At 33.6% G+C, this 12,982-nt stretch overlaps 1 protein-coding gene across 1 annotated transcript in view; it reads right to left on the bottom strand.

Annotated features, from left to right (window-relative positions):
* Positions 1–12,982, bottom strand: part of PCDH7 (protocadherin 7) — a 685,085-nt gene that overhangs the window by 344,407 nt on the left and 327,696 nt on the right. Inside the window, exon 3 of the mRNA XM_006894443.1 lies at positions 12,478–12,694. Within this exon, the coding sequence (XP_006894505.1) occupies positions 12,478–12,694 (217 nt within the window). The remainder of the gene's footprint in view (positions 1–12,477; positions 12,695–12,982) is intronic.

The raw sequence follows: 12,982 nt of genomic DNA, 5'->3' as shown, positions 1-12,982 counted from the left end.
ATACAATTCAAGGAAATAAATGGACTATAGAAACTAGGAATTATTTTAAAAGTTCAAAGTTATGTTTATTGAAAATTTAGCAAGATTGATGCCAAGAAATGTAAGCATGATTTTTTTTTATGATGATTTGATAATGAGCTAGCCAATCTAGGAGAGAAATCGAGTGTTCTCAGTTATCTAACATCCACTGAATCTGTACAGGCAACATCAGGACCCATTTTCTCTATAACTAAATTCAACATACTTTTTTTCTTTCCTTGGTACTTATGTGTAGATATTTCAAATACTTCCTGAAATGCTAAACAAAACTACAGTCCTGTCCTCAAAGAACTTACAACAACAAACAACAACAATGTGGAGGGGTAATAAATACAAATATATAAAAAATATATTTATATTTAGAAAAATAGAAATATGTCTAAATATAAAATTAATTATATATCTCACCTAGATCTGCAGTTGTCTTTTAATTACTTTCTATATGATCTCATTGTATGCTTCTTTCTCGTCAACACTACAATGCTAGACATTTGATTACACTGCTTTCCTGATATTACCCTTTCTCACTTGGCCTACCATAATCCGTCACTTTTGTCTTTGCTTAGTCATTATTATTTCCTTAAGTCTTCATATTCCTTATGGTTCCATTTAAGGCATTATCTTCTCTCCATCCTCAGAAATTTTGTCTAGTTTGTTTTATGTACTCCCAAGAAATCACAATCACAAGGGTATTAATGACTCCTAAAACTATGATTTTTATAATTTTCTATACCTTCAAATTTCAAGTTTACATTCCCAGTAGCTGGCTAGGTATCACCTGCATTTTCAAAAGTATCTATATTCAATAGATCTTAATCAGATTGATTTTTTTAGGGGAAAATACTGCTTTTTCTACCAATATTTTTTCTCCTTCACTTTACTCATAGTTACCAAATCCCTACATGGCCATTCTTCAAGGCTGGTTTAACATTTTACATATTAGCTAATCATGTTCGCCTCTGGTTCACTCAGAAATTACAGTCTCCACATCATGCCACTATTATCTTCTCTTGGGAGTCTTCAATTTTTTCATTTATCAGTATTTAAATGTACACAATGTAGAGAGCATATTCTATTCACTTTTAAATCTAAATTTTAGATATTTGCATATTGTAAATGCTCATCAACTGGAAATAGTTAAGCACTAACCCTCAAGAGAATACATAACATACTAGACTTTGCTGTCACCTAGGCACTAAATTTATAAAACCTAGGTAAGGATTTAAAAAAAAATCTATGTATCTTAAGGGGTAAAGTTTTTACTGCTGATCTAGTTCCAATAAAATACAACACAAGTAATAATAACATCATAAACAAAGAACAATATATAAGGCATATTTACATTTTAAAGCACATTTTTCATAATATAAATGAGAAGGGGCAGTTCTAGTGCCATTGCTTCTCAGTTGTCAAGATCTATATATATATTGTTTTCTATTTCTCTGTTCTCAAAGAGTAATGGCTCTCTCTATCCAACAAAGTCAGCAACACAACTGTTCTTAATAGGGAAAATGAAGTAGATAAATGTTCCATTTTCTGGACCTAAAAACACTTGGGCCAAGCCACCTAGGTGAGACATTTATACATTAAGTGTTGAATTTCTACTTAGTCTTATTTGCTCCAAGGACTAAGAATTAGGACTGGGAGTCTGTGCATTGACCTGGTTCCTAACTATAAGGCACCTCCACCTCTTTGGAAACGTGGCATTTTCACTGAGACATCTTGCAAAAGATAAATCCTGGAATTCTAAAGATTTGGGCTCTACCATTCAACTACTCTTGTAACTGCTAATTCTGGTTCTAAATGAAAGTGATGAAGTTTTTCTTATTTGATTGGCATGATTGCCTCGCAAGAAACTAAATCCGTTTATACATGACAAGCCTAAGTATCTCCTTATTGATTTCTAAAATAAAGTCCTATGTATTTTGAAACACAATAATTCTTATAAAAATCCAAATTCCCTCCCTATATTCTAAAATTTCACCTATGACAGTTTTTATTATATTATGTACTAAGATTAATAGCACACTATCAATCAGAAGCCTCAGGTCAACATAATCATAAATGCTCATTCAGTTATATAAATCCATAATATCTGGCACTAACATCTATGGCTCCGTTCCCCAGTTTCTCTGTGGTCTGTTGAGTTCAGTGAAAAGATTTGCTAGAAGGTTCGTTCTACAGAGACTCAGATCCTTCAGGGAAATTACTTATATGACTGCAGATATACAGGCTGGGTGTTTGGTGTTTTTTTTTTTATTTTTTGGTGTTATGTTTTGTTCTTTTTGAGAAACTGATGAGCAATGGCTCAGTCTTGGTGCTGCTGGGTGCTTAACCACGGTCACGTTGCAGCACCTGTGTTGTTGTCTTTTACATACCCCTTTGTGCGGAGAGCGCTCTCTTATATTGATCCTCCACTTGTTACTGATTTGTGAGAACTAACTGATTTGTAATACCATGCGCCTGCAATTAAGACAGTTGAAAACTATAGGGGACTAAGGTAATGACTAAAAACCAAACAAATAAAAAAACCAAACAAACCTAAATCAAAACAAACAAAAAAACCCACCCACCTTTTGCTGAAAATGATAGCTTGACAATGACTGTGCATAATACAACATAGGACAACACTGTAGATGAGAGAAAGGAAACCCCCAAAAGCTCACTAGTCTCTGAATAATAAGGGTGCTCTAATCACTCCACATTAACATGGTGGTGTCATTTGTTATGAGCTATCAAGTTGCCTGTGACTCATAGTAACCCTACGTACAACAGCTCTGAACACTGCCCTGTTCTGAGTCAGTTTCATGGACTCCAACACGTTTAACCCCATTGCCAATCCATATCACTCAGGGTCTTCTTCTTCTCAGCTATCCCTCCATCTTTTCACTGTTCCCTTCTGGCAACATGCCCAAAGTTAGTGAGATGCAGTTTTGAAATCTTTGCCTCAAAAGAGAAATTTTCTCTAAGACGGACCTATTTGTTCTCATGGCTGTCCATGGTATATGTTCAATACTCTTTTCCAGCACCACAACTCAAACACATCTATTCTTCTGCTGTCATCCTTGGTCACTACCCACCTCTCTAATGCACAGCAAATAATTGCAAAGACTATGGGCTAGATCAAGTGCATCTTAGTATCTAGAATGGTATTATTGCTTTTTAGCACCTTGCAGAAGACTCTGACCATAGACTTCTCAAATACAATCTGTCTTTTGATTTTCTAACTGTTGGTGCCAAAAGTGTTGATTGAGGAATTGAGAATCTGAAATTTTTAACAACCTCAAATACTTCTCCATCCATCATGGTGCTGCCAATTGACCCAGTGGTGAGAATCTTTGTCTTCTTGATCTTGAGCTTCAATCCATAGTGAAGATTACAGTCCTTGATCTTCTGCAGCAAATACTTCAGCTCTTACTCAAAATTTTTACATTAGTGTGTATAACATAATGTTCTACAGAACATTAATGTAGATATTGTGAAATTCTGGGCAGAAATTAGGTAATAGACAATACATTTTAAAATGAAAGAATAGAAGATTTTAAAAGGTTGGGTACTGTTTCTGTTTTCTTTTCTCCTATGTATTTTATTACCTATAGCAGATTTCCTATAAAATATAGTTGGTATCACTCCTACATGCTCATACTTTAGCACTGAAAGTCTATTAACAAACAACAAAAGGCACTTAAATTTTTATATTTCAAATATACCTTTTCATTTTTGTAAGAAAATTATTGATCTATTTTCAGAACAGTTATAGGAAGCATACTTAAGGAAACCTAATGCTCAAAAAACTTCTGCCATAAATTACTAAAAATTCATCAGAAACAGTTTTTAAAAAATCAGAGCAAATTATTATCTCTATTTCAATAAAAATGAATATGGCTTTAAAGCAAATTTCTATGAAGTTAACCTGAAACCTGTGGTTAAAAACAAACAAACGTAGTGCACCAATGAATGAATGAAAACCCAAAATCTCTGTAAATATTAATTAAAATAAAATTTAATAATAAAAAAGAAAGAAAAGAAAGAAACAAACAAACAAAATACCAATTACCATTTTCAAGCACCACTGAAGGAATGAATTGGTTCAACCACCACAACAAAAAACTCAGCATAATTTAATCAGATCTAATCTAATAACCTATTTAATGTGAGTAATATAACTCATCTTCTTAAAAGCAATAACTTCAAATGTCTATTTAAAGACATTTATTAAGTTTGAAAAGTCTTATTTAAGTGGCATACGTCTTTAGTAACTGTCCTCATTTATAGACAGTGAGAGAATAGACAACATCAATCTGTGTTACAAATTAGGTCTGGATTCAGTGACTGCTGTTAATTTTATCAATGTTAGAATTTGGAAGTTTTTAAGTAATTTTGCTTAGCATATACTCATGATTCCTCTTCCCCCAAAAAAGGTAAAAGCAGAAAAGTCAAACGATTTTATTAAAAAGGAAACTTTAATAATCGGAAATTACTTGGCTTAACACAAATACCTAAGCCAATTTAATACTGTTTTCAAACTATGTGAAAGACGAGAGGTAATGGAAATGGGTATGATGCAAATATTATTTTCAAGGACCTTCTTTAGGTTCTCAATTTTATTCACAAAATGTATAAATTCCAGTATGATTCTTTACAATTGTTTCATCTATACACTTTCCTCCCCCTTTGCTACTTCTCAGCACTCTGCACTTCTCTAATGAGCTTCTTTCTTTTCATATGACAATACAGAGAATTTACAGAAATCAAGGTTACATCTCCACTGCAGAAAAACTTCCACCTTCAAGGTCGGAATTCTTTCACCTTTATGTAAGTCTTCTCAGAAAGTCTTATTCACATTTCAATTTTAAAGCATGTTTGTCAATTATGTCACTATTTGTGTAATTAGCCCATGAAAAATAGGCATGTTCTGCATTGCTTTAATCCCTTCCTTTTTTTTTTCTTTTTTACGATAGATGCTTTACTTACAAAAATACCACCTGGAACAGAATATGTAACAATAAAGAGTGTTTTATTTAGAAGATTATTGAGATGAAACTGTTTCTTATGAAGAGGACTAACCTCAGAGGTTAAGAACACTAACTACTATTTAAGATTCCAGCTCTTGGGTTTCTTTATTAACTGGGAGGTGCTTGAGAGGGTGACTGTAAACGTTTTGGTAATACCAACTTTCATGTGTGCGTACATACAAAAATAAGATGAAACATGGAAGTATAGACAGTCTAACAGGAGAAAAAAAATTACTGCAGGATATATAGGGATAATAACGTAACTAAATAAGGTACAAATACTTTTGAGTGTCTGGAGGCAACCAGTAGATCAGGTGACTTTCAAAAGCACTCTCTGATTAAATGAGAGCTCACTTCCTCCTAAAATCATTGGAGTGATCTAGTCTTAAGGACTAAATTAAAATAAAAAGTATCATATTCACTGCACATTTTAGCAGTATTAACTATTGAAATTGAGATTTAAAAATACAAGAGTGTGAAAGTCCAATAAGCATTCTAATTGGACACATTTTCAACTCCTTTTCTCTGCCATTGTGACTATTTCACAGTAGGTTCAAAGGGAAATATACAACCAGAGAAGACTTTATTCAGAGAGAATACTGAGTAAAGGGTGTAAGAACATTTAAAGAAGACAGAAGAAAATGCAGAAAATAACAGTATCTCCCCACTTGCGGTGAAAAAGAGCACAGGGAGTTGAGCTGATTTTACATAAGGAGATCGGTGGTGTCCTTCCTCTCATTCTGGAATACTGATATATTAAAAGCCTTTTGTATGTTTGGAATGTGCTATGCTATGTTTTGTTGTTGCTATGTGCCATCAAGTCAGAATTGACTCTGAGCTGGCCCTCCAGCAGGATAGAGGGAGGTTAAGATCTGTCTCTGCCTACTGCCCCTATGATGACTCACAGGGTCACTATGACTCGTAGTTGACTTGACGGCATGGAACTTAGCAACAACAACAACATGCTATGTTTATACTTTCTCTGAATGTTACCATAGTGTCCTCTCCACTCCTAAAGGAAAAGAGATGAGACCCTAGTGGAAAATATTCAAGAATACAGTTCTTGCTAATGATTTTAGAAGACTGTCTTAGACTCAATATTTGATGAAGCCTTCATGGTTACTCCATTGTGTTTTGTCCGATTTATCAAATTAATAATACTAGTGATATTTATCCTTACTGTTTAAACAAGCATTGTTGTAGGTGCTATCAAATCAAGTATAACCCTTACTGAACCTATGACGGATCTGAACCCTGTTCTATCTTGTGCCAGCCTCATACTTTCTGACATACTAGCACTCGTTGCAACAGTAACAGTGCCAATCAACCTGGATAAGGGTCTTCCTCTCTTTTGTCACCCCTCCACCTTTCCAAGCATGATTTCTCCCTCCAGGGAATAACCTCTCCTAGCAACAACACTCAAAGTATGTGACACAAAACTTTGTCATCTTTGCCTCCAAGGAGCATTCTGGCTGCTCTTTCTCCAAGACATATTTGTCCTTTTGGCAGTCCATGGGATATACAGTATTTTTCTTTAACACTGCAGCTCAAAGGCATCAATTCTTCTGTCATTTTTATTCATTGTCTATTATTTACAATAGTAGTAAATGATTTAGCATTGATTTAATTTCATTGTTATGTACTTTTATAACTTATTTATAAATGATATACTCATTTTATTCCTTCCACAACAGGGAAATCATCTCGTCTCATTCCTTCCACAATCATACGTTGTGTTGATAAAGAGAGATGACAAACATTCACAATTGGGATGAGGGCAAACTTTTTAAAATGTTGTCCTTAAAGTTCACATCTTCCTTTTGATATCCCGCCACTGTCTCTATAAGTCCTCTGAGACAATGCCTTCTTTAGAACCTCTCTGATCATGACACTCATTTTACATCTGGAAAGCTGCTATAGCACACTCCTACAGCAGCTGAGAGATTATCTAAGTCCCCTTTTAGAGACTGCCTCTGTAATAATAATCTAGTATCACTTCAGAAAACTAAGAGTGCACTCTCAAAAGGAGGCTTGAAAACTTCTGTGTTGTATTTTGTACTGAAGTGCCATTTCAAAGACGACTGAAAAAAAGTAGAAGGTGGAAGAAAAAAAAAGTAGAAGATGAAACCTTAGACAGACACTTGTACACAGGATGATGTAAAGCAACACTGAACCTCTAAAATTAAATTTAGCAAGGTGTTTTCAATTCTTCTCTTAGGGGAAAAAATACGTGAAGCAGTTTGGTTTTGAAGTACTGTGCTCATTCACAAGTATATGAGAATCTTGGGAAAGATAAAGGGGACTGCCTCTCCACATAGTTCAGTTTAAAAGAAAACAGCACATCCTAAAAGCAACTAGATAACAGTGAACTTGCAAGGTGGTGGTGGTGGTGGTGGTTGTTAGACGCCACCGAGTTGAGTATGATTCATAGTGACGCTATGAAGAACATTAAACAATGTCCTATCCTGCAGCATCCTCACAATGTCTGACACACTCAAATCCACTGCAGCGCTCACTGTGTCAGTCACCTGCAGGAGGGTCTTCCTCTCGCTCGTCACCCCTTCACCTTTCCGAGCATGATGTCCCTCTCTAAGGATAACCTCTCCTAGCAACATGTGTAAAGAGTGTGGGAAGACTATGCATAGAACTGGGTAAATGGGATAAAACGAAAGTTGTCATTTTTGTTAGATACTGTCAAGTCGACTACAACTCACAGCAGCCCAACGAACAGAAGATCTGAACCTTGCCCTATCCGGTACCATCCTCACAATCTCTGACACACTTGAAAATGAAAAAGGAAGTCTTTTATTCTTCATGCAGAAAATATGAGTTAAATTCCCAATCATATTGCCACTGGCCACAAAAAGAAGAAATGGTGACTCATTCCCAATGATACTTCAAATATTCAGTCATTATTTCTTTAAGTACTGTGAAAAGTTCATGATAGACATAAAATATGAATTCATGTGGAAAGCTGCATGTTTAAGCTCTCCAAGAGAATGTACCCTAAACCATTTCACTGTTTAAAGCAGGTGGAATTTCAAGAGAATAAAAGATTCAAAACACATATGACAAGTACAACAATTAAGCCTGCCTTCCTTAAGTGTGACAATGCAAGGAAGTACTGAAACAGAGAACTGGAAAATGTAATATATAAAAAGGCAAACTTATTTTTTAATGATATGAGAAAATCAAGAAGCAGAAAATTAATTATGAATTTAGAATGATCAAGTTTCTGATCTTTTTAAACATGTTAAGGACTAATTTATTGCTTACTTTTCATATTCTATTTGATTTCTATTTTTCTAATAGTAAAAATATATGTAGGAGAGAATATATAATGTCTTCTCAATTTTTTTCATTCTTTATCTGACCTAAATTTACACTGTCAAGCAAGAAAGTAAATGTGCTTATTTTATGTTGAACTACCTTAATTATAATTACTGTTTTTAAAAGACATTGCACTCAAGGTCAGGTCAGAGCTCCTGATGGCTTTTGCACATCATGATTTGAAGAAGATTGCAAAACCATCTCCCACACTAGCCTGCCATGGAGCCAACCTTCCCACCCACGTGGCCCGAAAACAAGCCATTTGACTTAGTCCACTCTTGGATTTATGCAATAAATGTGTTATCTACCATTACCAGAGACATATGTTATGTGGGTTGAGAGAAAGGCCCTAGAATAAATTCTGCCCTGCCCACATTAAGAAACGTAATCAAATTCACTCACCGTCTCACTATTAGACATAAAAGTGTCCTTTTGTATAAGAAAAGATATAAGAAAGATCAATGACAAAAGACAATTATGGATTGTTGAATCTGGTAAGTCTTTAGATTTAATTTAGTTAAGTGACTTGCAGATAGATGCTAAGAAGCAGACCTTCAAGGAGTAAGTGACCTACCCAATGATACTGGAAAAGCTGTAATTAGTGACCAAATGGGTAGTTGTTTATTATCCATCCTACATGATCAAGTTTATATATTGATGAGGACACACTGATCTTGAAAAGATGAGTCAGAAGAGACTTTGGAAAGAATATATGAAACATGATATCCTGTGAAGAACCAGCATATATAGATGATTGCCATTGAGTTGAGCACGATTCATAGGGACCCCATGAAAAATAGGCCTGAAGACTTTCTATGACTATAGTCATTTGTCTAATAAGACTCTTACAGTCATAATTAAAGATTATTTCAAAAATATAAGGGCAAGCTTTTGCACAGCCCCCAGTTGCCCTCAGTGTGACGGTGCTTATAAACCTATCATTGGTTTTACTTAGATAGTCAATGTGATACATTTCAATTTTTTCAACCATTTCAACTCAATATTTTGAAATCAGTCAAATTTCCACCATGAATTTTATACTATATAGTCCATTGATCTTCTAATTTTGATGAAACACAAGTTACTTAACTCCTCAATCTTAGCGAAAGGTCATTATAATTACTATAATGTTTATATTTATAAAATTTTTAAAGACAAAAAATGGAAGTGATCTTAATCACAGGTACATGTATAATTCATAAAGGTATTTATTAAATTATACCTTATATATATAATTAAAAATGTGTTCAGTATCATCTGTACTTTCCAAATCTACAACTGATAGAAGCATCCTAGATTTGGAATCATTAAAATGGTAGGTCTTATTACGTTTTATTAGATTTAAGTTGTAAGCAACTATATTTATATTTACAGTTTATTCTCGTTCTTAGATAAGGAAATAAAATATCATTCTTCATTTGCCATTAATATGGATTAATGTGAGTTATAATGATGTTATGTGGTAAAAGTTATTAAAATAGGAATTAAGGAATTATCATACAAAATTTTTATGGATTTTTGTTTCTTTTGCAAAAGTACAGAAGGCTTCTATAATATATAAGAGCATTTCACCACCTACCGTATTAATTTGTCTTGGGTTTAATTTTCACCATGTAACACTATCTGTGACAACTTTTTATCACTAGCTATGCCAACTTGCATTTTATTTTCATCTGGACACTGGGATGTTACATGCTATTGCACTGGAAATGATCTTTTAAACTTTACAATGAAAGTTAATTCAGAACAGTTATGACAGTATTGTTTCACATAGATGAAAACTGAAGGTAAATATTTGAGGTAATAATAATTATGAGCTAGGAGAGTATCCAAATGGTATTTTTATGAAAAATCCAAATGAAAATCCAATACAAATCCTGATTAAAACCTAACCAAGCAAAACACTGCAGATTACCTGGATTCCAATTAAATGTGACAAATGAATACTTGACAGGTTTCAATTCCAACGCTATTTATGTCAGAATGATCCATTAATATTGAAGACAAAATTACCAGAATTCAAGCAACACAATTGCACTTTACAGCTAGAAACTTGGACCCAATAAAACCCTTACTCAAATGTCAACTGCTACATTTGGAACACCCAAAGTGCATCACATCTCCTTCTGTCGTTACCTATAGATCAGGGCTAACACAAATCACAGTTAGCAGATGACAAATGGTTATATAAACCCTGAATTTCAAAAGTGTCACTCATATATAAAGTCAGGAAAAATCCATTTCAATATAATAGTCCTTTCTGCTGACAGGACTTATAGCATAGTTATAAAAAACAACTAAATATTTCCCATCAAAAATGCTTCTCAATGAAATTGTCTCTGAATAAGTTCACCTGTTATACTTTCAGTGATAGCTATGTTTCCTAAAAAGTAACATTCCTGATATGTAACTCTGCAGTTTTAATTATTCATTATTTATATCTTAAAATAGTTGAATCCTCATAAAACAGTTTTTAAAACATGATTATAATGCCATCAATGAAAACCTTTCCTATTAGTGTAACAGGTATAAAAAAAACCCAAAGTCTTCATTGTGTATTATGATATTTGTAGTAAGTAATAAGCATTTTAAAATACAAATAAAATTATGTCTTATCATCACAAAGTGATTTCTGAGATAAAAATAATATTAATTAATTCTGACTTCTTATGTAACTATATTGTTATAATATTGTAAAATGGTGTTACTATGCTTGTGGGAACTATTGCAAACATACTTGCCTTCGCTGTTTCTATTCATTAACATTGTGATTCACATAGAATTTCTTTTACTCGTTTAAAAAAATACTAAAAGATGAAATCAAATTAATTCTTCAATAGCACAACAAACTCTAATCCTTTAAATGTTTCCCATCACACACGCAGAAAACCATGCTTTTATAATCATAAGGCAAAATGTCTTTTCAACTCTGGATAATTAATCAAGAGGTATATCAATCATCAGACCCTGACATCATATCTACTCACCTAAATTATACGGACAGAATTAATTCCTGAATGTGATTTAGTTTAGCAATAGTTTCACTGGGGTCAGTTATGATATGTTAATTTATAATGCTGACTTTTAGTATTTATAGTTATACCTTGAGAAAAATATCAAATTTGAAATTTTCCTGCATTTAATATGCTCTACTTTCATATCATCACTGCACAAAATAGTATAAAACAAAAAAATACAAATACATAGATTTCCTTTCACAAATAACCATACTTCCATTTAAATTTGAAATCATAATGAAGTTAGCAAGAATTTTATCATTTCAGTATTTTAAAGAAACCTATTCTTCAGAAAATAAACAAACCAGTTGTCTTTAGGAATATAAATCAACATAAATAGCTTTATAAACACTATTTGTAATCTAAATTTATAACTTAAACATATAAATAAGGCTACTTGCTACAATAATTATTTAAATCGGTTCACAACAGAGTAAGAATATACAATAATATGATTTGCTTGCCTTCCTTTCCTTTTCACGAATTAAAGAGAGACAAAAATAAAAGTATTTTACATGGATGAGAGGGGACCCTTTCCCATTCCCAGTATTTACAATAATCAGTGGAGTACAAGGAAGTAATGCTTCCCTTCTTTGACCCCATCTAGCTATATCCCCAAAACAATGATTTAACAATGGCTTTCTACATACCGAGGGCAGAGAAAAGTCAAGCAAAGTGTTTTGATTGCCATTTGCTTTCACCAAAGCTGGTCAATTGCAGTTGAAGAAACAGTTGCATGACAAAAAGAAGAAAACAATAACACATGACCTTCTGGGTTCCTACTGTTTAAAAACTGGGCACTCAGCTTCTTTTGCAACAGCAGCTACTCTGATTTACTTGTAAGCAATTTTTATACCTGACAAGTTTTTTTAAAATGATGGCACAAGTTTGGCGATTTTATTTATAGAGTTATGTTCCTTTATTTGGCATTTCTGTATTTTAGCAAATCTGTATTATTGAAAATAAAATAGTTTTAGTGTCAGCTATTTTATTTTGATTTTACACTGACCTTTGTGAGTCTACTTATTATGGTTCACTAGCGTGATTATGTATGTGGGTGTTGTGTTTGCCCCTACCATTTTCCATATGCTCTGCCTCACCAACACTGCCATCCGGCGTGGTCCTTTCATAGTTGTCCTCTGGGAGTGGAAGGGCACCCAGTCTTGGCCCTGATGAACTCTTACTGCTTGGTGTTTCTGACTCCTCCAGCCCGCTGTCATAGCAACTCTGCAGTGACCCCTGATGTGGGTCCTGAGGCTGACTCACAACAGAAAACGTCACTCTACGAAATGGCTGCAAAAGAAAAGATTCTGAATGTCACTACGATAGAAGATTGTCAATTAGCATATTACACGAATTACATACAATACAATCTACTGACAACTCATTCAACACAAAATAGTTAGAGATGTTGACATCTATTTGGTTAACTATATATTCTAAGAGGCAATGCCTAACGCTTCAATTTCATTATGGGAAAAGACTGTCTTTCTGAAACAGAGATAAGAAAATAGCAATTTCACTAAAGCACACATTTAAATCTGATATGTTAGTTCTACATGTTTAACCTTTTTCTACTCT

This window comes from Elephantulus edwardii, unplaced genomic scaffold, assembly GCF_000299155.1.
Source record: "Elephantulus edwardii isolate Elephantulus edwardi_28Jun2011 unplaced genomic scaffold, EleEdw1.0 scaffold00142, whole genome shotgun sequence".
NCBI classification, from domain to species: Eukaryota; Metazoa; Chordata; class Mammalia; order Macroscelidea; family Macroscelididae; genus Elephantulus; species Elephantulus edwardii.
This window is presented reverse-complemented; position numbering and strand designations above follow the sequence as displayed.